The 23,571-nt window shown below is 42.0% G+C and overlaps 2 protein-coding genes across 5 annotated transcripts; one reads left to right on the top strand and one right to left on the bottom strand.

Moving 5' to 3' along the window:
* Window positions 1-324: 324 nt before the first annotated feature.
* On the top strand, window positions 325-14,143 carry togaram1 (TOG array regulator of axonemal microtubules 1). 2 transcript variants are annotated; one of them, XM_079694095.1, is made up of 23 exons: window positions 325-632; window positions 1,177-2,345; window positions 4,098-4,164; window positions 5,204-5,332; window positions 5,490-5,753; window positions 5,865-6,127; window positions 6,236-6,459; window positions 7,286-7,386; window positions 7,481-7,645; window positions 7,767-7,832; window positions 8,316-8,485; window positions 8,572-8,740; window positions 9,326-9,553; window positions 9,913-10,036; window positions 10,347-10,452; window positions 10,645-10,880; window positions 11,002-11,160; window positions 11,274-11,400; window positions 11,811-11,926; window positions 12,078-12,261; window positions 12,377-12,596; window positions 12,701-12,787; window positions 12,896-14,143. In XM_079694095.1, the coding sequence occupies exons 2-23, from the start codon at window positions 1,323-1,325 to the stop codon at window positions 13,147-13,149; spliced, it is 4,482 nt and encodes a 1,493-aa protein (XP_079550221.1). In that variant the 5' UTR covers window positions 325-632; window positions 1,177-1,322; the 3' UTR covers window positions 13,150-14,143. The 2 variants fall into 2 exon arrangements, with proteins under 2 accessions (XP_079550221.1, XP_079550220.1); XM_079694094.1 differs by having other exon boundaries at window positions 8,569-8,740.
* ccdc28b (coiled-coil domain containing 28B) lies at window positions 13,766-22,247 on the bottom strand. Of its 3 annotated transcripts, none has more exons than XM_079694096.1 (6): window positions 21,992-22,247; window positions 18,725-19,140; window positions 18,242-18,411; window positions 17,975-18,129; window positions 15,630-15,652; window positions 13,766-15,518 (listed from the first exon to the last, which is right to left on the bottom strand). In XM_079694096.1, the coding sequence occupies exons 2-6, from the start codon at window positions 18,958-18,960 to the stop codon at window positions 15,464-15,466; spliced, it is 639 nt and encodes a 212-aa protein (XP_079550222.1). In that variant the 5' UTR covers window positions 18,961-19,140; window positions 21,992-22,247; the 3' UTR covers window positions 13,766-15,463. The 3 variants fall into 3 exon arrangements, with proteins under 3 accessions (XP_079550222.1, XP_079550223.1, XP_079550224.1); XM_079694097.1 differs by having other exon boundaries at window positions 22,008-22,247; XM_079694098.1 differs by having other exon boundaries at window positions 22,024-22,247.
* Between the last annotated feature and the right edge of the window lie 1,324 nt (window positions 22,248-23,571).

The following is a 23,571-nucleotide window of genomic DNA, read 5'->3' as shown; positions in this document are numbered from 1 at the left end:
AAAGCATTTTTGCTTTCCCAATATACATGAGTAGCAAAAAAAAAAGTATTTTAGTTTGAGTGAGTATACATGGGTACAGTTAAGAACTAAACAGAAGCAGCATTTACATAGACACATTTACAAATACAACCATATATACACACAATTCATGTACAACAATGTTTCATAAAACAGCACACTAACAAGAGTGGCGGGTAATATTAATATAATAGTTATATAGATATATGTGGAGTTCAAAACTAGTTAAAATGACATAGTTTGTCCTGTTACATCTGAGTGTTTCCACTCTGTTTGCCTGTGGAGCCCACGCCGCTGCTCTGTGCAGATGAACCGCCTGGAGGAGCTTGGAACTCGCGTCACCATGGAAGCGCTCAGTTTGCGACATGTATTCGCCATTTTGCCTCCTCGGTGTGTGTGTTGTGTGTGTTGTGTGTGTGTGTGGGCTCCTCTCTGTGTGAATACCTCCGTAGCTTTCAAACATTCAACACTCCAGACATACCATCTGAAACATCCACGGAAAATGTCTGCACTAAGGAGAACCGTAGCCGCCGCAGCCTGACATGGACATTTGGACGACGTAACATTAGATAGACTCGTCGAGCGTCACGGAAGAGGATCAGGAGAAATGCGAGGTCTGTTTTCCTGCTGTTTTCATAACTTTGCTAGCTCAGTCAGTCAGCACTAACCACCCACCACACTAGCGTAGTTAGCTTAGCACCGTTTGAGTGTTGCAGTTATCGTTAGCCAAGGTTCTTGGTAACGTTAGCTAACTCATGTAGGCTGCTTAACGGTAACGGTGTAATTTAGTCAGGGATTGATTATAAGACCATTGGACGCATTAGTATTGTATAACTGGCTTAGACCCCCATTGACACGCATTTTATTAACTCATGTTGGAATAACAGGGAGTAATGTAGCAGTTAATGTTATCTAACCATTCTGCTGATGACTACCGTGCATGAGAGCCACAAGTGGTTGTTGTGTCCATTCTCTCTATTCTAACGTAACGGTAGTCCATGATCATAATGTAGAGGAAACACTGTCAATTAAAATCTGTACATTTATGTTGTTGTGTAACATGTTCAATAACATTAATAGCCATGTTTTCCCTCATAACACTCTTGAGTAAATGGAAATTGAATCGATCATGCGTTTTTGTATGTTTTACATTCACAGCTTGTTAACCAGGAGGGTGGTTTCCATCACCAAAGACACCTCAGGATGAAATCCCGAATTAAAGAGGAGGGATATTATTGTCCTCTCGGGCTTGTGTTTGCTTCTTTGGATTCTCAATTGTGACAGAAACCATAAGACCATCAATAATGATACCTGGATTGATCTCCCAGGAGTTACATGAGCTGCTTCTGGACCTGAAGAATTACCAAAATCGCACAAATGGGGTGGAAGAGCTTAAACAGATCCTGTCCGAAGTGGACATAAAATCAGTCCCATCCGGCAGTATTTTGGAGTTCATTAATTTCCTCCCTCGGCTTCTGGATGACAGTAATTTTAAAGTGTTGTATGGCACATTACAAGTTTTAAACTTACTTATTCAGAAGCTGGATACAGGTGTAGACAGATATTTCAAGCAGATAGTCTTAGTGGCTCTGAACACGCTAGGGGACACTCGCACCATCACAAGAAGTGAATACATGAATGTTTTCCGACAGCTGATTAGAACTGTTGCACCACAACAAGTATTAGATCTTGTGATTTGCAACTTGAAACAAAATAATTCAAGGGTACGGGAAGATGTCCTTAACATCATCATGGCAGCTATGCTCACTCATCCTAGAAAAGATTTCAACATCCCCAAGCTTTGTTTTGAGGTTGCACCATACCTGGCAGACAACAAGAGGAAGGTCCGCCACGCCGCCCTTGAGCTGTTTGCCATTTTTGACTATTGCCTTGACACAGGGAAAAAACAGCCTCTAATGAAAGCTGTGGACATGGTGGAACTCAATGAGGATGCAGAGGGTCTTATGACAGCTGTACAGGCAAGACGAGCAAGGCACGTCCTTCCTAAACTCTCCTCAGAGGGGATAGTTGAATATGGCTTGGTGGTCCCCAAACCAGGACACCGGTGCACCCTGCAGCATGGTTCTGGGGCCGATCTGGACTGGGTGATGAACGGAAGGCGGATAAGCAGTGCCAGGAGCCACAGAACTGAACCAGACTGTGAGCGATTGTATGGCTATGGTAGCTTAGGATCCCTTACTGATGACCTTCCTCTTCAAAGAAGGATTGTCAGCGCGGGAAAAGGGAAAAACAAATTACCCTGGGAGATGTCGGGCTTCTCATCAAGTCAGACGGGCCAGCATTTAAATGGAAAGTGCTCTGAAAAGGTGGGTTCCATCGTTACTGTGTAGACAATATTCTCACTTATTATCTCTTGTGATAATCAAACCACCTGGAAACAGTACCAGATTTAGCATATGATTGCACTGACTCTGATTTCTGTTAAATGAAAACCGTTTTAATTGATATTCTGATATATTGAAGGTTAATTTACCCAGAAAACCGATCGAAATGGTGTTCTTTTGGTTACCATTGATTGACATTAATGAAGCACCTATTGACATAACAAGCTGAGTTCAGCCTCTCATTCCACTCTTTGAAATCCAAAGCAAGTAGGGCTTAATCAGTCATTTGGTAACTACCAAAGTACCAAAGTGCTTTTCACATTAACTTTGAAAATACAGAGAATTTCAGCGACCAGGCAGTTATGTTTGTTTTATCCCAATCAGTCAACAAGTACAGCCATCACAAAGAGCATGGGAGGAGTGGATATTTTGTGTGCATGCTTTTTGTTTTTTGCTCAGTTTACAGAGGAACGATGAAGCTAATCCACGGTAAAAATAAATCTCCAGAAGACGGGGCTTTTGAGCCATTGTTTACTGTCAGAATTGCACACTTGTTTTTTGAACAAGCTGCGTCACATCCATAAACCACAATCCAAAAATAAACCTTAGAGGTGCCAATCTTCTCACAGACAGTTTGGGGAAAAAAACCTGAATTTAGTTAATACCCTCATGATGCAGTATGGATTGGGTGCAGCAGACATATATCTATATATTTCTACAATGAGCTCTGCAGCTTTCACTCCAATCAACCTCTGCTTGTTTCCATGATTGCATATTCTCTTACGGCTTATTATTCTCGATCAGAGGTTTTTCGGTTTTAAATGATTATTAATAAGTCTGTATCTGTTGGCAGTGTAACAATAGGTTATATGGTATTTTTTAATATATGGCTCTCAAATCATTATGAACCGAGGGAGGTACAATCTCACTGAGACTATTCTTGGAAGTGATACAATGGGTGACTCATTTTCCTGCAATGTGACACTGCTGCTGCCAAGAGGATGATCGAACATCTTGAGAAAAAGTCGAGGTTATTCTACCACTTTAATGTTAAATATGTATTATTTGTATTGGCTAACAAACTAGAATGATTTTTGAAACACACTCCATTATTCTAATACCGTCTATTGGTTTAGTTGAGTGGCTTTGTTGCATTAATTGACCATATTTTGTTCTGGAAACGATTATCCAGCTCAGAGCCTCTATCTGAAAAACCTTATGTTTACAGGAGTGTCTGTTTCCCAGCAACCCCATCACCACACAACACACTTACTGAAGGGGGTTTGAAACATAATCGGTAATATCACAGGGTTATGCTTGTAGAACATGGCTTGTTTGCTGCTCTAGTGTTGATTGCAATCACACTAAGTGCTGCACAATGCTGATCAGGTTTTAGGCAGTGGGAATAACCACACTCTGTGTCTGAGGCTGATGTAAAATCTGTCATCCTTCTATCTCTACTTGATTTGTTCATCTCTGACTGATTTCAAGGGTCGGCAGATAGAGTTTCACGAGAGGCTTCATGTATATTTAGTTAAGTCTGTTTACAGTAGCCTGGGCTCCAACTAAATGCCAGTGTCTCTTGTCTGAGCTGGACAGTATATGCTGCATCCCTTTGTTCAGGCAAGTGGATGGAATTACGCTTAGACTCCTGTTTGTTTAAGAATAGCTTTCCTTTAGTTATTTGAACTTCATCCTCTATTGTTGGATAATGCTGTTCTGTCTACTGTCTAGGTGGCCAGTGAGGATTTCCTTCCCCTGTCTAGAAAGCTGAGTCCAGAGACCTACGTTCCCAGTTTCAGTAAGTACAAATACACCTACCATTACTCACATGCATTCCTCATGAGTTGAAAAGTCATGGTCAACTGCAGCTGAACTTTAAATCGGTCTTTAAATTGGATTAGAGTGCTGAGTCAGGGAGTCACTGGGCCACTTGTTACCACATGCCTTGAGATGAGCACGGTTGCTAGGCCAGAAAAGTCCAATATATTCACCAAGTGTATAGTCTTTTTAGCCTGATACACAAGGTATCCTAACTGGAAAAAAAATGATAATTTTCCTGTAAAATGTTCACGGTCAGATGCACTGAATGCTCTCAATGTAATAACAGTTTTAGACCGTGTTGCAGTATTGCTTAAGTAAGAATCACCCACTAAATATCACTCATGTTGTAAAAGTAGGCCTACTCTGTGGGATTTATACTCTGGGTGAATTTCAGAGCCAAGAAGCTTTTGCAATTAGCCGATTGCAATAGAAAGTCCAGCCTAGAAAATCTGTGGTGTTACAGCTGCGCTCACTATAGAAAGGTTGTAGATTTATAGCAGGCTGTTCTTGACGTCAAGTTCAAAATGACCTGGCGGCAGCTGCTGAAGCACCAAAAAAAAATGCACCAAAATATTTACTAATATCTGCACTTGAGAACTTTTGAAGAAAAGTTCTGGAACATATTTTTTACTTATTCGATTTAAAAATGTGTTCAGTTATAGTCACGCAGGGCCATTAAATCATTAAATTGTGTCTCAAATAAGATGCGGAAATGTGAAATTCTTCCCCATGGTACCACCAGAATATGAATTCCTCTACTCATTGCAAAGTAAATTACTGAGGCAAAAATGAAACTATTGGAGTATAATAACACTTTGCCTTATAGTATAACCTTATGTAGTCAAGTGATTTCCCAAAACATATATAATTTACTTTAATGTATCATACAACTTTGAAGCAGACTATACATGAGCAGTGTAACCTTTAGAAGTGAAGTTAGTGTTGTTAACAGTATTTGCGTATGTGCGACCCTGTCAGGTTTTTAGCATGAAAGACAAAATCTACTTTCCATTTAGGTCCTGCACAGCCTCCAAAGCCGCAATCCCCCAGGAGGAAAGAGTCCCCTGCACGCCTCAGAAGAAGTGGAAGCCTCAACTTGGATACTGACATCTATAAAAACAGCAACTTCTCTGACCAGGATGTTGGTAAGGACTCGTTACCTTAGACTGATCTGCTTGGGTTAAAAGATGTCCAACCCTTTAAAATTCCCTTTTAATGCATTGTGTTAAACATCCCACCAGTATTGAATCATTTTGTACCTTGTATCTGTTCCTGATGTGTGAATCCTCCTCTGTCTCACAGTGGCACCAAAGGGGCGCATGCTCTCGAGGAACCCCAGTGTTGAGCGCACGTTCTCCCTCCCCGCGAACCCCACCACATCTGGATCCTTTCTCCTGCCCTCCTACCCGCTGGCGACACTCCCCGGAGGCATGCTTACTCCGTCACTATCCCGCCGCCACGCAGACTCCTCCCTCTCTATGTCCAACACATGGCCCAATAAGAGAGAGAACTCCCCTCAGCAGCGAGACGGCAGCCCCTGGAGAGACACAGCCAGCACAGCGAAGGGTAATTAATCCTTATTTTTTTTAACTAAGTTGACGTGAGATGTGTCAGCTGAATGTTAAAATGTTGTTACCTCTTTGTATCATCTGTTTTTTCTCCTCCCTGCCCCTCTAGGAGAACCTCTCTCTAGCAGATGCTCTCCCCGGCCTCTGCGTGCCTCCCTCATGAGTTCTTCTTCCACTTCGTCGTTTCGCCGGGCTCTAAGCAGCACCAGGGCAACCCTTTCTATCTCTCCTGTTGTACCAACAGCAGAGCAGGTACACTCCAATAATGGCCAGAGGCACAATGCTACAGGAAGCCCTCAGAATCAGCAGCTAGAAAAGTACCTTCATGTTGACCCTGATGCTCAAGAGGATGACCCTCTGGACATGCAGGAGGTCGGTGAACACACAATACACACTTAAAGAGACACACAGTGTTCTAGTGCAGGAGTTAATGAAATTCCTCAGTGCTCATATCTGCCAATTTGTGTGTTTTGATCACAGATGCTGAACTCCCTGCGCTCTTTGCGCAACAGCGCAGCAAAGAAGAGGGCCAAAGTGAGCCTGAGCAGTTCAGATCCAGACAGCCCTGACTCCGCTGTGAGGCTGGACCTGGGCCTGGACTCGCCATCACACACATCTCCAATGCTAACCAGCTCAACCAGTGAGAGTGGACTTTCCAGTCTGAGCTCAGTCGCCAACTCCAGCTTCAATGGCAGCAAAGCCAGGTAAAGAAATAGCGCAGAAATATTAGCAGGCATTTCTCAGAAACAGTTACACGTTATAATGTAGCAGTGATAACCTGATACCCATTTGGGGTTGTTTATCAATCAAATCAAAGTTTATTTATAAAGCAAATTTAAAAGCGATTTTTGGTCGGGGCAAAGTGCTGTACATGTAATAAATACTACAATCACATAAAAACACATTACTACAATCACAATAAAAGACAATAAATTACAACAGATATATAAAAAACACAGGGAAAAGTCAGGAGTCGTGCTCCGCTCTGACTAAAAGGCCAGGGAGAAGAAGTGTAGATTTAAAAACCCCTAGAATTTGGGCCAACCTCACATGGAGGGGCAGAGTGTTCCAGAGCCTAGGGCCAGCTGCTGCGAAGGCTCGGTGCCCTCAGGTTTTGAGCCTGGTCTTGGGCACTATCAGCAGCAGCTGGTCAGCCGGCCTTAAAGCTCTGGCTGGGGTGTAGCGATGGAGGAGTTCAGCTATATAAGCCGGAGCCAGCCCATTTAGTGCTTTAAAAACAAAGAAAAGGAGTTTAAAATCAATTGGAACCGAATTGGAAGCCAGTGCAGTGAGGCCAGAATTGGGGTGATGTGGTCACGCTTTTTGTGGCCAGTGAAAAGACGCGCAGCTGCGTTCTGCACTAGCTGCAGGTGTTTAATTGACGCCTGTTCCTTACCCACGTACAGAGCGTTGCAGTAGTCCAACCTCGAGGTAACAAAGGCGTTAATAACCCTTTCCAGGTCTTAAATGTATTGCACATTGCTAAGGAGCTTTCGAGCATAATTTCTCCCTTGTCATATCTGTCAACAGTTCAGGAAACTCTGCCTCTTCAGGAATGAAGCCTCGCATTGCAAGAGTGCCTTCTGCGAAACTGAGGTCTTCTGTTTCCATGGACTTCAGCAGCCTTGAAGGTATACATGGAAAAACATGGCTTTGCTCAATAACATTTTTTGTTTCGTTAACCTTTTTTAAGTCTCTGTATCTTTTTGTTTTGTTCTTATGAAGGATTATCTCAGACAAACGAACTGTCCTCCGAGGTGGGTGTTGTTGGGCAGAGAGTCTCTTACTCCAACGGATCAATCAAAACTGAGGAAGACTCAACAGGACCCGCCCCTCCTTTGGTCAAACAGGACTCCCGGCAATCAGTCAGAGCTCTGAAGCCTGCCAAAGGTCAGACAGCTGTGATATCAAAAAGAACAGAGGGTTGTTTTTGCAAGATTCACCTGGTAAATATGTTATATGTGCCTTATAATAAAAACATCAATGAGTATTCCTCTTCTTTGAATCTTAGGATCTCAGAGCAACATCAGCAGGAACTCACTAGCTACGGATCTGCCTGAAGGAGTCATTGGAAGAGGTCAGTCTGTGAGGATCCTGATTTGTGCCCATATGTCATCAATCCGTTTTCCAATATTATGTTGCTGAAAGGTTTCTAGCTGAGTTTTAACATATTGAGATTTAAGTAATTTGTTCCCCAAAGCCATGCCTCAGTTATGTAGGAGCATAACCAACGTATTTTAAGTGGGCATTGGGCTTCATTCATTGGCAGTACAATAACCTGTAGATAGGACTCAACAGGCACACGCTTTCAATTTACGAGGAGAATTAGATTCTCATTATTAAGTATTACATGGATCAGACTTTTCTTCTGGCCTTTCTCAAAACCAATTTAAGAAAAGACAAAAAAACTATTGGTGAATGGGCCCCTTTGTTTTCCCTTAATCAGACCACTTTTGCACAAATTCTGATTACATCTTATTACGGGTTCTTCAAGCAGTTGAGAAGGTCTCAATAACACATTTAAGTTCCCTGCAAACATCTTCATCATTCTTTGTCTCAGGCGTGTTCGGCACTGCAGTGTCCTCGGGCCGTCCAGGAGTCCCCTCGTCACTGGAGCAGGGTGATTTTGTAGCAAAACCCCCCCCTGACCTCTCAGCTGGCCTCTACAGCCAGGCTCTTTCTGGCAGCCGCCTGGACTGTGTTGACAGCCCCCGTCCAGATGAGGCTAAGGTTAGTCACACCTTTTCCAGTGCTAAAATAGTAGTACATCCTACCAAGTTTCCAGTTACCACCTGCTTTGTTTTGTTTCCAAGCAGAGGGTGAAGAACGCGAGGTTCCACCGGGATAAGATGCGGCGGCAGGGTCTGGATCAGCAGGAGGGGCAGTGCAGTCAAGCGGACGTCTCTCGAGACACCATCCGCCACCGAGTCAGGCAGATGCTGTCGGACTCGCCCACAGAGGAGAATAGAGAGTTAATCATCAAAGGCAAGAGAAGAAATATTTGGAAACCTTAACCAAGTGCTTTTATCTTTGCTTTAATTTAGCCTCTTTATAATTCGAATTTTAGTCAGAATTTAGAATCTCACTTGGAGCAATTATAAATATTTAACACAGCCCATTATAAGGTATACCTTTTTTGTTGGATAAGGTTTACGCAGATGCTGAAAACCTTGAGAATACTTGTATTATAATGTAGGGATTTAAAGGTTTTAGAGAAAGTGCTTAAACATTTTAATTGTATATTGAGAGGGTCAGTACAACACCACAACTAAATATAACCTCAATGGTAGACATATAATAGAATTAGCACTTAGATTATAGTGTCAAAACACAGGTGTCATTATTATAAAAGCTAACTTTGTGTAAAAACATTTGTATTGGAATTAATATATATCTAAATGCTTCTTTTAAAATACTGGAGAAGTGAGTGAATCTTTGGAAAGGAGGTAGGAACCCGGCATATTGAGCTTCCTAAGTAGATCTTGCTTTAATGTATTTGTATTGTATCCTCATGTACTTAAGATCAATCATCCACCTATGAAGCTCATTAGGTTTTTGTTTTTGTTGTAGATCTGCATCTGAACGGCAGCACACTGGCATCCACCAAAGCTGAGCATCTCTCCGATGAGTCCCCTATCAGCCCCACCAGCCCACTGGGACCCCAAAGCCCCAGCAAGTGCTTGACTCCTCCGCACCAGCCAAGCCCCCCCACAGTGCCCCCCAACTCCAAAAATCAGTCCCGTCTAAGGAGGGCCCCTAGCCTCAGCAGAACCCGACCATCACTTTCCCACAGCTCCGGTAAGTGCTTCTCTGTTTTTTAAATAACAAAAAATGTCACTGCACCTTTTTATCATGTTGCGATCCCTCACTCGGTCTGAAACTGGCCTGCTTTCAGCATCATTCCACCCCATTACAAATAGATGAACCAGTGCTTCAAAAGGCCTTTGTTTATGGAAATTATATGCTAGCACATTAATTAGACTGTCAGAGTGCTGGTGAATAAGATGTTTGCTTTGGGTAATGTTCCACAATGCTCTGTTTTGACAACCTACTGTTAATGCACCGCCACCCACACACGCGCTGCTTGTTTTCACACTGATAGAGATGTAACATGAGAATAAATCTATGTGTTGTGTGCTGCCTGACGGTTCATTTAGACGAGCTCTCCCCTGGTACTCCGGGACACAAGAAAACCCTCTCTGAGCTTCCTGAGCTGTGTCCTTTCTCCAAGCCTGACCTGGCACTGACGCAGAGCTTTAACCTGCTGAGCTCCGAGGACTGGTGAGAAACACTCACATGCTACAGAGTCTCAGCTGCACTGCTCTGGGAATAGAAGTTACAATCCTTTATGCTGATAACTCTAATCCAGGATAAAGGTTTATAAGATATAGAATAGGATGAGCCTTTGATTTTGCATGTATTGATTAGATAAATAATTGATTTAATAGAAAAATATGAAATGTCATGTCAGTAAAATAACTTTTTAATTAAAGAGAGACCGCTAGTCAACATATATTTTACGGGAACGACATTTAAAAACTTTTCTCCCAAAAAAATGGTCTTCTAAATGATCCTTTTTCTTTTTCTTCAGGGAGAAGAAGATCGAGGGTCTGACGTTCCTGCGCAGTCTGGCTCACTACCACTCAGACACACTCCAGGGCAGGCTTCATGACGTCTGCCTGGTTCTCATTCAAGAGGTAGATTAACTTGTTGTATAGCGCTCCCACATCAATTTTTCATTTTGCCTTCTGAACTTGAAATGCCTCACCCCTGATTCATATCGATATCCCATTTTGATATCTGTGTCTTAGTAGTGTCTTGATATCCTGGCTGACTGCCTGGAATGACTCAGTTTCCTGTTAGGTATTTATAATGACAATCTCATTTAGGTAAAGAACCTGCGGTCAAGCGTCTCCAAGGTCGCAGTGTGTACGCTGTGCGACATGTACAGCCACCTGCAGAAGGCCATGGACCAGGAGCTGGATGGCACAGTCAAGGCTTTGCTGCTGAAGGCCGGGGAGAGTAACGCCTTCATCAGGCAGGATGTGGATGCAGCACTGGACTGCATGGTTCAGCACTGCACACCAACTCGAGGAATTAATGCTTTGCTCTCTGGGGGTCTCAGGTCAGTAGTTATCTCTACATAAATAGAGTTGAGAAAGTCTGTGGTACCGTTGCACTATTTTTAACACCCAATAAAACATTTCTATCTTTGATTGCTGAATGGTTTTCTCCTCTTCTGACAGTAATCTCAACCCAGTGGTGAGAAAATGCACGGCCCAGCACCTGGCTAATCTGATGGAGAAGGTCGGTGCCGCCCGCCTCCTGTCCGGAGGTAAAGATCTCACTGATAGAATCTTACCTGCCGTCACCAAACTCGCACAAGACTCCTCACAGGAACCCAGGTACGCCAATTTGTTGCTTTAGAGTTAGGTTTTTGCAAATGGGACTACTGGGCCTCATTCATGTACATATGACAGAGACTTTTGATATTCAATGATATTGGTTTAACAAACAGGTATTTTGGGCGTCGAATGCTGCTGTCACTGTCTTCCCACCCTGACTTTGACAAGATCCTGGAGAAATATATCCCCACCAAAGACCTGCCGGCAGTCCGAGAGACCGTCTTCACTCTCAAGACAAAGGTACTACTTTTTGTTGTGTTTTTATTAACCTTTATTGCTAAGGTAGGGGTAGGTAATTCACTTCAGAAACACTTTTTGTTATATTCCATGGAATGCTCTTAACATCCCGATAGCAATGAATACATGAAATGCTTTGACAATAAATACATAAAAAAATTTCATCTGTGGAAGCTGTGGTGCTGTAAAAAGCACGACCAATCATCAACTTATCTCGTGCCCTCATTGGTCATAGCACGTTCGTGTGTGTTGGAGGATGGGCTCTGTAAGGAAGTCTGAAGGAAGGGGCAGATTTTTTCGGCTGCGTACTTTCAAATTCTAGCGCACTCGAGCTGGTTTCTCCATTCTTACCTACCCTACCTTTTTAAGGTTACACCGCAATCTTACCTGGAGATTGTTTTTGTTTTTCTTAGGGTCTTGGTGAGATTCCTCAAGACTCCCAGTCAGCGAGGGGTAGACGCTCCCTCCCAGGCAGCGGGACAGTCAGGGCCTCGTCTCTCACCAGAGAGCCGCTCCAGCAGACCAACAGGTGGGTGGAAAATCAAACAGGACAACAGCACTGTACAGCCCAAATTCAGCAGAAGTTTAGACTTTACAACGCATATAGGAAGTACTTTATTCAAGCTTAACTCGTAGGTTTATTCAAGTGATCCATTTGATGTATTTTGAATTATCCACAGGGAGGCGAACACCCATAACAGCTGCAGATCTCAGACTCAGAGTATTGCAGACAAGACAGAATACATCAAGCAGATCTCAGGTCTGCTCGGTTCAAAGGACTTCAGAGAGAGGATCAAGGGAATCGACCAGTTAGCGGCTGACTGCCAGCACAACCCCAACATGGTCATCAAAAGTATATACCCGGTCAGTGCTTTTCCAAATCCTATAAATATTTCCTCATCATGGTTCTCAGTTACCATCAGGCTGTTTTTATATTGAAAAATCCCTAAAAAATTCTCTTCTTAACTTCTTCTTTCAGTTGTTTGATGCTTTCAAGGCCCGGCTGCAGGAGTCCAACAGCAAGGTCAACCTGTACGCCCTGGAGTCCCTACAGAAAATCTCCCACTTGATGAAGGACAACCTGTCCCAAGTGGTCAACATCCTGGTCCCAGCAATCGTGGACAATCACCTCAACTCCAAGAACAACGCCATTTACTCTGCTGCTATTGGAGCTATCAATGCACTTATCCTAAATCTCGGTACTCATTTTGAGCATTCAAATATTTCTGGTAGAAGTCAAATCAGAGGCTCAGTCTTTTTGGAGAACATGTCTTTATTTGACTTTCTTTTGTTTCCATGACAGATAAAAGTCTTCTTCTTCAGCCCTTTTGCACAAAAGCCCAGTTTCTAAACGGCAAAGCGAAGGTGGATATGATTGAAAAAGTTGCAGGTAGGTTTGATGGGAAAAGTCTGAACACTGTTATTAGTTTCACCTTTGGCTTCTAAATCGGTTTGTTTTTCTCACCACCTATTGTTCCTTCTCACTTTTTATTTCCAGAACTTGTGACGGAGCTCTATCCTCGCAAGCCCCAGATGGTGGAGCAGAAGGTGGTCCCTCTGCTGTGGCACCTCCTGGGCACCTCCACCCACAGTGGCACCATTCATGGCCGGGGCGGCAGCGTGAGGGGTGCGACCGCAAACCTGTGCCAAGCCCTTCACGCCCACATGGGGTCCAGCCTGACGGAGTGTGCTGCCTCCCAGCCTGCCAATGTCCATAAAGGTTTGAACGAGATCCTGAGGAACGTATCCTAAAGGTAAAACAGAACCCAAGCACGCCCTAATGTTGGAAGAGAAGAACATTAACACTGACCTTACTTGAAGACAGAGATGTTCTACATTTCTTAATAGTGCCTGCACTTTTATATCAATAAAGAGAAAGTCCTTTTAAAAGAAGGAGCTCTTAATGTTGTCTCAGTGAGATTTCCTCTGGTACGGAAGCATGGTAACATACAGACTTCAGGTCTTACACATACTCAACCTGCTCTCTTTGCACTTTGAAAAGGTAGCTCATTATCATGATGGACTTCATGAGTTTTACATTTAAATTATATGATTGTCATTGCTTTTTTCTTTTCATAATCTAAACATGTACTGTAGACAAATCAGAGACACTATTACAGAATTTAAGATTGAAATGCACAAAGACAGGGACCTGAAAGATGTATATATTTTGCTGTTTCCTCAAATGTCATATTTTGAAAATGTCTTATGTAGTGGTTGTATTGTTTGTGAATTGAGATTAACAAGAATAGTACAAAATACTTTTGTACAGTTCAAATGTGTATTTGCACAGTATTAGCTTAATCTGTAATCGTATGCTGTTTAATGGTACAGTTTATCATTTATCTATAGTGTAATGGTTTCAAAAGTCTTGTTAATGATGCTCTGAGTTGGTACCGTCTGTCCTTTTTTTTTGCATGACCAAAATGTACTGGCAAGATCAAAATGTTTTATTTTTGTTAAGGAAATATACATATATCATGTATGTATGTATATATGAACACTGATGCCTAGATCGAAATGGAACCAATTCTCCTGGACGGGGTGAGAGGAAGAGGAGCTGAGTTTTGCTCCTGCGTTTGCCTGAGAAACAGTGAAGGCTCAGATCTGATTCTGTCTCAGTATAGTGCCAGTCTTCAAGTAGCCTTTTAACTCTTCAAATTGTTAAATTATATTGAACTTGTTTGTGAACAAGAGCAAAGACAGATTGATATATAAATAAAGTGTTTTATTTCTGTAAAACCAACTTCCAGGTGTCTCATTCGTGTCTTAATGTGATCGGGAAATGGGTTCTTTGACCACATCTGTAAAGCAATAACATTTTGCATTACATTTCATCCAAGAAACCAGAGTGTTTTTTAAGTTAAATGCCTTTTTATTAATGGGAAGTTATTGAATACAAAGGAGATTCTTCAGAAGTCTTGTTGTTTTGCCAAATTCACATGTAGAGCTAATAGTGATGCGTCCCTCTTGATGTAAAGAAATGTAGTCTGTAGAGGTCATCCACGCATTAGAACAAATGAGGGCCTAGAAAGCAGTATAGGCACTTTTTCTATAACCAAATCACCACTGCTTTGAGATGCTCTGTGGTTTAAGATTGATCACTTTAATTAGCTTGTCAGGGTTTAAATATTATGGACCAAGTACATCGCTGCCAAATGTTTGAATTAAATAAGCTGCAAATCTAAACCGTGAACTATAAAAGTAGCTGCCATTTAATTGGACTGTACAGAGATGTATGCCCTTCAGTAGCAGTCGACTAGCTCATTCAGAAAAACAAAGCCAGAAGGCAACCCTGATAAATCCTCCAGCTCACTTCTTCTTACCAATCAGTGTCAACATGTACAGTAGCTAGTCATTATGCAAAACATATCAACCATTTCACATGAAAGTTTATCAAACATACATTTTGTATCCTCTCACAAAGTCCCTTTTTAAAATGTGATGTATCAAAGTCACACCTCCAATTGGTCCAGTATTAAAAGCAAAGCCCTACAAATGAGGGAGTATATTCAGAATAACAGCAAACTCCCTTTTTAAAGTTCTAAGCTAACCACAGTGGTGTTGTCGACATGTGACTAAATATGTGTGCTACTCAAGTATGGCTTCGCTAACAGAGATGCATACTTATACAATTATGCGAAAAACAAGGCATACGATGACATCAGCACAACTTCCTAAACTATCATGAAGTGTGCTTTTTATGAACTTTTCTTTGATTTGTTCCCAAATGATGTACCTGGAGCCAAGTTAGCTGATGCCAAGAACACGCTGAAAACATTTGTTATCTAACACAACTGTTCAGTAAAAACATTCGGCCATTTATTGTGCCATGAATGAGGGTTTATGGTTTTGGTTGAGTGTTTGAATAATGCTCTGCTGCTTTGAGTCCTTATATCATTCCCTCTGCTTCACCGACCAAATACAAAATAATATCGCCTCCTCCTCTTGTTGATCTTTCCGTTCCGTTACTAAGGCAGCTGGATCAATGCCATGGCAACATGGGCTAGCTAGATGTTGGGAGAAGATGAGTGTGTGTGGTCGCCATCCTCCACACCTCACTTTGTCAGGGACCAGATGTCTTGGGCAGATCCTGGTTCTCAGCCAGGTGGAGCTTTTGTCTGAACGCGGTCACATTAAGGATTCACACATTTGATTTACAAACACATTTAAATCTAGTGTCTAGAGCCATGGGTAATTCCTTAAAATAATATCAGATTATGAAAGGATACATTGAGGTGCTGAGCTCCTCCAGCTGCAGGAACAGATAAACAAATGGGTAGAAAAAAGTAGAACATGATGTTATACACTAATCAATAACTGTGTGTGAGTCAGGTCAATATTTGATTCAAGCTCCCAGCATCCGACTACAATGTTTACAAAAGCAACTAGTCAACATCCCTTGGTGTCCACACAAATGGAAAGCTGCTTCACAGCCCATCTGCTCTGAGACACAATCATCCCCCTGGCAGCAGTGTCTGTAATGAGCTGAAGGTTCTCTCTCATCTCCCTCACACATATCACTGCAGTTCCCCTCAGAGAGCCCCAGGCGCCTGTAACTAGGAGCCACACAACAAGCTAACAATAGAAACTCTCAAAGTATTCTTGGGCTACACATCCCTGTTTGTGCTGGGTAGTATTCAACATTTAAAACGTGCTAGAAACTCAGCGGAGCGAACAACAATCCTAACACTGCTGTATGACTCGTCTCAGACAGCACATCTGTTTTATTGGAAGGTTCACAGCTAAAAGGAAAATAGGTTATGTGCATACAGTATACTCTTATCTCACATGCTTGACATATTAACACTGCAGATGTAAGTGCTGTACTATTCTGACCCTTGAGGCTTTTAAAGGGGCCTTATTATGCTCATGTTCAGGTTCATATTTGTATTGTGTACCTCTACTGTGACATTCACATTAGGGGTTTCACCGACTAGTCGACTACCTTTACCACTAGTCGGCGCTGTAGGCCCTAGTCAACTAGTCGTTAAAAGAATTGAGGTAAACGAGGTGCTGCAAAATGCTCCAAAACACGTCCGACATTCTTATGTATGGCAGTACTTCAACGAAGATGTAACCAACTCTACAGTGAAGTGTCAGTTGTGTACAGCTGTACTGAAGTACAATACAAATGCATCTGCTATGCGCAACCATCTGAAGATGAGACACCCGCTGCCGACAGCTAGCACTAGCAGTAATGCTAGCACCAGTGAGCAACGGACCGGCGTCAGCACTGAACAGAGGCAAACGAACAGCAAGAAAACACGGGTCAACAGTGATGCGGATGATGAGCTACGGGATTACTGCCAGAGGACACCGCATATCCCCACAATGGATAATCCACTGGAGTGGTGGGCAGAAAACGTGCAACGCTTCCCCCGCTTTCGAGGAGCTACCTGGCTATTCCAGCCACAAGCACCCCGAGTGAGAGGGTTTTTTCCCTGGCAGGCAACACTGTCACCCGAAAGCGGCCAAGCCTCCTTCCCTCACATGTCGATGCATTGGTGTTCAAACCAAACCAACAATATGGAAAGGTGGACGTTATCGTGGACAGCGAATAAAGTGTTGCGCACTGGATTTACGTGGCATTTATGTAAACAAGAGTTTTTTGCTGTCGATTTTGGTGAGTCCAGTTACTGTTTGTTATTTACTCAGCCATGTAACACAAATTAAAATGCAGTGTTTAATGTTACTGTATGAGTTCCAATATAAAATACAGTTGTACACCTCTCTTTGTGTGTCTTTATTATGAGGTAACGACTAGTCGACTACTATTTTGAAAAACGTGTCGACTAGTAAATATTGGTAGTTGTGAAACCCCTAATTCACATGGTTCAATGTTCAAAAAGGTCTTTATTTATGTCATTCACCCTCTGTCTGAAACCAGAGTCCAGTCTGCTCTGATTGGTTAGCTGGCCTGCCCTGTTGTGATTGATCAACCTCTTACAGATGTCCCGCCCCTTAGCCTATTATATACAATGCGTTGGAGCTTTAGCCAATAGAAGCGCGACCACCATGTGTTACTCAGTGATGTCACTATATCTTATAACTTTGGGATTTTAGCCCTTGCTGACCATTTACATGCACTAAAACCTATAAAACACACTACAGGACAGGGAACACACCACAAAGCATAATAGGGCCCCTTAGAAATAGAAATAAGACCTTTGGTAGAACTATAATGGAGGTTTACGGAATAGCATAGTTACTAAATCAACCTAATGGAGGGTTTTATTCTCATTATAAGTGTCTCACAGGTGAAATAATTGTTGTTGCGTTATGTGAAGGTATTTACCTCCAGAGCCTCAGGCTTAAAAAGAAGAGTGAAACCAACTAAACTAGACTTTCAGTGGAGAGGTAAAGAGCCATTTGACTGTTTCATCGGCTGACCACAATAGCAGAAACAATAATACAATGAAAAGGTATTTCTTGCAATTTAATAGGCAGTTTTTGCACAAAAGAACAATTTTAAGAGAAAGAATACTCTAAAATTCATATAGGGTTTAGGACCAGGTGAAAGTGAGATTATGTGTCTCCTTATCATGACCTTTGTGCTGCTGTGGGTTGTGCTTACGTTACACAGCAGGTGCTCCAGGTTTTGGTCGGAGGCACACTTCCTCTGGTCCTCTGAAAGCTCCTCCACGTGGCTGTCCAGGCTGAAGTGAAGGCGGGCCAGCTTCTCCTGCATCTCACGCACATGCTCCAGCTGCTCAAAAGAGCACACCTTGCCTAGCAAACCAAACAAGTACAACTTGTAAAACAAAGCCACTTTTCAACTGGTTTTATTTCAGCCTGTAACCGGATATTCCCATGGTGGCCTCTACTATCGAGGTTATCTTACCGAAAGCCTGTAGTTTGCCTGAGTGGAAGTCATTGAGGAGATTGAGGAGGCCTCCCTCCATCTCTCTCACATCTGAGACATCTGTGAGAAAGGAGTGCTGCAGGGGGGAGGACTGGACTACTTTACTGGGCCCTGCAGGCTGGGGTGCCCTTGGCTTCTCCTTGTGGGGCCTGAAGAAAACAAATGTGTTGTTACAAAATAGTATTCAAAATACAATCCAGCCTTCAATCGTCTAATCGTGCACATACAGTACGAAGTATAAGTACTCATATTTCCTTTTATATACACTTTTATTATTATGCTCAGATGTAGCTGTGGTGAAAATCGTGCACACTGTATGTGATCTGACATTATCTAACTAACCAGTTATCTGTTTTAAAATTAAAGAGTTGGTCGGACGTAAAAGTAAAGGAACATTAACAGCAATTGTTTATAAATCATAGTGTTTTCTGTAGAATTGTTCTGATATTCTAAGAGACAAACCTGGTGATCTTTGGTGGGGCTACGACGATAGTGAACACCTCCTTGGGCTGTCCTGACGCTCCTATGGATCTCTTGTACTTGCCTCTGTTCTTGGGGGAGGGGGGCTGCGGCAGGCCGAGGGAGAAGGTTGCACTTTTGCTTGCAGGCAGGACGGGGAGTTTGCGAGGGTTGATGGGGGGAGGAGGCGGCTGGGGAAGAGACACCTTTGGGCTCCGCTTCTTGCGCTTGTCTTCCATTATTGTTTATCTTTTAAGTTTCCTGCTGCAGTATGAGGAGGGGGGTGCACTGCCTGGCTGCTGTGCAGGACGTGCTAAAGCAACAAAGGTAGGAAGTTCAAAACCCAGCAGCCTTCCCTCCCTGCCTCTGGAAGATTCTGCCTGTGCCAAAATTAGTGCTGTAGTTCAGGATTCTCCACTCTGCAAAGAAAAGGCGTTTAGTGATGCTTTAACAGCGCAGCATCCCTAGTTTATCACAACTATATATCTGCCAGAAACACATTAAATCCTCAGAGGAACCGTATTAATCCTCCTGCCTTAATGGGATTGCTTTTATATGAAAGTTTTAAAGGAAAGCATTTCTTGCTCTCTATAATGTTTCCCTAGAGTAAAAGAGAGAGAAACAGTAACCTAATAAGATATGTTTAGAGCACCCTCAAAGTGAAAAGACATTAGAGAATGTGTGAACTCAAGGACACACTCTGCGTTGCTGTTTTGAGGACATTTCCGAACCAAATGAACCAATTATGTGACAACCAAAATGATCACAAATCCAAACCCTGCAGAAGCCTTCTTCCTCACTATAGAGAGAATAAAGCACAGACAGGTAACATGATTCCTGAGGGGAGTGTACTATACAAATGGAAATAATGCCTCAGCTTTTAGACAAATGGCTGAAGGAGAAAATCAATATACTGGATTGTTATTGAGACCCCATTTACACGCAAACCCATACGAAACGCAAATGAACCGAATACGATATCAAAAAAGTCTTCCGTTCACACGAGACCGCTCGGGAGCGCTGGAGACGCTGTAGTACATATGCCGGGCCTGTAAGTGGCGCTTTACTTTCGCCACAAAATACACCAAAAGCAGCTAAGAAGACCCCCGAGCATGGTTGCCCTTCTGTGTATGCCCCGCGGTGGATTTAGCAACATGTAGTTCATGTAATTCTCCATGTCCACTTGTTGCTGATGGTTGTGGTAGAGGAGCTCTAGATTTTGCACTAACATCTGTAGCATGGTCAGTAGCATGGTCAGTAGCTACTGACCATGCTACTGACCATGCTACAGCAGTGAGCAGCAGAGGTGGGGAGAGGTGGGGCTATGGCTTCATCGTTATCAGGAAATGATCGTATAGGGCGTACACGCAGAGCCGTTTGGCCCCCCAGAGCGTTCCGTTTGCAGATCTATCCACCTTGGGACCCGTTATCGTTTGCGGGGTCCGTTTCCGCGTTTCCGTTACGGCCTTGTGTGAACGAACGGGCTATACGAAAAAGAAAAGTAGCGGATACAACCGTTTGCGTTCTCGTGTAAAAAGCACCTCAGGTGAGACTTTTCTATGGAAGGATAGTGGAGTTTAAAAAGTATGGCTCATATCCATTTCCACTTACTGAATGACCATTAAAAAAACATATTGCAATGCAATCCATAGAGTAGTAGAGATATGTTAATATAACAAAGAAAATGCCATGAGAGCACACTTACTCCTGTCTCATTCTCACACACAATCACTCACACACATACAAGGTATAAGGAGGTTTAATATGTATGAGTGTGTATGAGTTTGGGAATGAGGGAGTGAGAGAAAGAAAGATATGAGGCGAAAACTGCGACTTGCTGTAAACTAAATCTACTGTATATTGTTGCCTCTCTACACACACACTGTACATCCAGACACACACACACACACACACACACACACACACACACACACACACACACACACACACACACACACACACACACACACACACAAACACACACATTTCTCAGCTGATACCACTCTTCCACATCCATACCAACACACCTACATCATATGAGTTGCATACGTGTATTCCAATGGCTGGCAGGGCCCCATTATACAACAGGCAAAGAAACCAAGAAATTACAAGCATGTAATTCAATGGTAAAATGTCACATCTGTTGATATACAGTAAAAAGGACAAATTGAACTATTTTCCTCCAAAATAAAACCCTGACATTACAAAATGCATGATTATATACCGGTATCGCAGAGATATCAAAATATGTGGTTATAATGGGAGTGAATGGGACATTTTTGTCCGCGAGTGGCTAATGTTGAGTTTTTTGTTTAATCTGATTCTGTGCAAAAACTAATAATCCACCAAAAATAAATGTTGTTGCTAATCTTTGACATATCCAAGACTGTGGTAAAAAATAAATAAAAGCCGACTCCCCCCCCCCCCCAACATTTATTATATGTAAAATGACTGCCTTTTTGTGCATGTTTTTCATAGCAAACGCGAATTCATGTTTTCAAACTGGCAGTTAAAGTGTTAAAATCCTGAAAATAATTGGATATGTTTGATTAAGGACTGTTGATGGAAAGATTTAACCCCAAAAAGTTTTTTAAAATATTAATCTGTTATTATCATTTTATAGCAGTTTTTTGAAGTGGACATTTCTGTTGCTAATCTTTGACATATCCAAGACTGTTATAAAAAGAAAAGAGCCAGTCCCCAGATATGTATTATATGGAAAATAACTAATTTTCTCTGTTTTTAATCATGAAAAACAACAGCAATTTCATGTATTCAAAATGGCATTTAAAGGGTTAAAATCCTGAAAATGATTAAATATTTAGTATTTTTGATTAGGGCGGAAGTTGCTTTAAAGATTGAACCCCAAAAAGTTGTGAAAAAAACCCTTTTAATATAATGTAAGTATTTTGCAGTGGACATTTTTGTCCCGTTTGACTAATTTGCGTAGTCCAATCGAATGATACCAGAGGGTTAAACAACATTTCCTGCCTTTACATTTGCATTGATTCCTTATTAATAGCTTTTATCTCCTCACACTACGTCAGCCTCTGTTCAAAGTAGAATCCAAAGATGGCCACTACAGTAATACACAAAGGCAACTTTATATAATGAAATAATTCGTTACTTGGGTTGTGTCAACCCCGAGGAAAAGCTGCTTGAATAAAAACTTGAAAACAGCTGATTTTTGTACAATTTGGTTGAATTCAGTGTGAGGGAAGACGGGTAAACAGATGTATCGTCTACGAAAATGACACACATACGACTTACCGAATCAATTACGCACCAGAGAGCAGACCTACCGAGCACGGAGTCACAGTTCTCGTCCCGCCATTTAAAGCTGTTTAAATATATTACATATGAATTAACATTTATCAAGCACAGTGTTGTTGAGCTTCTCCAGCAGGCAGCTCCGGTGTGTGTCAGGCTAGATGTGAACGCGGCATCGATGCTGTCGTCTCGTGCAGGGTTGTTGTCTCTTTATCCGTCTTAAAGGGCCAGTGCCCCGCAGCCTGCAGCTTAGTGTGTTTACTACACAGGTGCAGCGAACAGCATGATGGGTACTGCTCCTCAGTTTTTGATGAAAACCTGCTTCTATTATATCCTGGATGGTTTGCAATTGCATTTGAATTGCAGGCACCTGAGAATACTACAAACAGGCCACATGGTGACGCAATTGTTCCACTACATATATATATATATAGTATATATTTTTTCTACTTTACTACTTCTTGTTATGGATATATTTTTACTACATTCTTGTTTACATTCAGTTGATCAATTTGCAAGACTGTCTTCTACACATGTACAGTATATGAATGTATAATATTGTTATAACTGTATATATTAGCCCTTTATCTTGAACTTATATATTTAAATGTTATGTCTTAGATTTAAATTCCTGGGTGGAGCTAAAAACTATTTCATACATTGCTTGGTAGATTAATTCATAATAATGTGTATTCTTTGGTTGAGATCAATGTAGCTTAGTGAGGCTGTATATTGTATTGAGTACTCAATTTATTCATTATATTGTGTATTATTTAGATAATCTAGGGATATGTATTTTTTATTTGGGAGGGATGAAACCCTCTTTAATGGTCACACATGCAGAGCACACAGCACACACACAGTGAAATGTGTTCTCTGCTTTTAACCCATCCTAGTACCGGAACAATTTTGTCATTTTCCACCAATTATATGGGCTCAGAACAGTCTCATAATACACACATGCACACAGAAGGATTCACACTTGTATTTCATGATCCACAAAAGGATTCACACTTGTATTTCCGGATCCACACTTGTGTTTTTCAATGCACACACAAATGAAGAGGGAAGATATGTAATTGTCTCAGGTTTGCTACAGAATGAAATGGTGACATTAGTGAATGTGTATGCTCCAAATAGTTTACAATCTAAATTCTTTACCTCGCTATGCCCAAAGGTATTGCAGTCCATAGAGGGTCCTCTTATTATAGGTGGCGATTTCAACTCTGTCTGTGACCCTATAGTGGATCGATCCAGCCACCCTCTCCCTTCAGATAAAAACATTTCCGCCGCCTTGAGGGACTTCCAATCCGAGCTCGGTATTACAGATGTGTGGCGCCTAGTGCACCCAGATGCCCGAGAGTACTCTTTCTATTCCGGTGCGCATAACTCCTACTCAAGGATAGATTACATAATGATGTCTTCAAATTTGATCCAGAATGTTATTGAGATCAAAATGCATAGTATATTATTAAGTGATCATGCTGCGGTATCTGTCACATTTTTCCCTCCAACCAACCCTTGCAAATCCAAACAGTGGCGACTTAATACATCTCTACTCAAAAATGAAAAATGCACAC

Source organism: Notothenia rossii (assembly GCF_949606895.1).
Source record: "Notothenia rossii genome assembly, chromosome: 7".
Lineage (NCBI taxonomy): Eukaryota > Metazoa > Chordata > Actinopteri > Perciformes > Nototheniidae > Notothenia > Notothenia rossii.
The sequence above is the reverse complement of the archived record's forward strand: the minus strand, read 5'-3'. Positions and strand labels throughout refer to the sequence as shown.

What these genes read in the sequence shown, in the direction of transcription:
- ccdc28b (XM_079694096.1), bottom strand. Translation starts at nt 18,960, where the DNA reads ATGGAAGACAAGCGCAAGAAGCGGAGCCCAAAGGTGTCTCTTCCCCAG. An exon ending in AGGCAAACTACAGGCTTTCG is followed by an intron (nt 18,130 to 18,241) that starts GTAAGATAACCT and finishes TTGGTTTGCTAG; the next exon opens with GCAAGGTGTGCTCTTTTGAG. An exon ending in GAGGAGCTCAGCACCTCAAT is followed by an intron (nt 15,519 to 15,629) that starts GTATCCTTTCAT and finishes GACCGCGTTCAG; the next exon opens with ACAAAAGCTCCACCTGGCTG.
- togaram1 (XM_079694094.1), top strand. Translation starts at nt 1,323, where the DNA reads ATGATACCTGGATTGATCTCCCAGGAGTTACATGAGCTGCTTCTGGAC. An exon ending in ATGGAAAGTGCTCTGAAAAG is followed by an intron (nt 2,346 to 4,097) that starts GTGGGTTCCATC and finishes TCTACTGTCTAG; the next exon opens with GTGGCCAGTGAGGATTTCCT. An exon ending in GACCTACGTTCCCAGTTTCA is followed by an intron (nt 4,165 to 5,203) that starts GTAAGTACAAAT and finishes CTTTCCATTTAG; the next exon opens with GTCCTGCACAGCCTCCAAAG.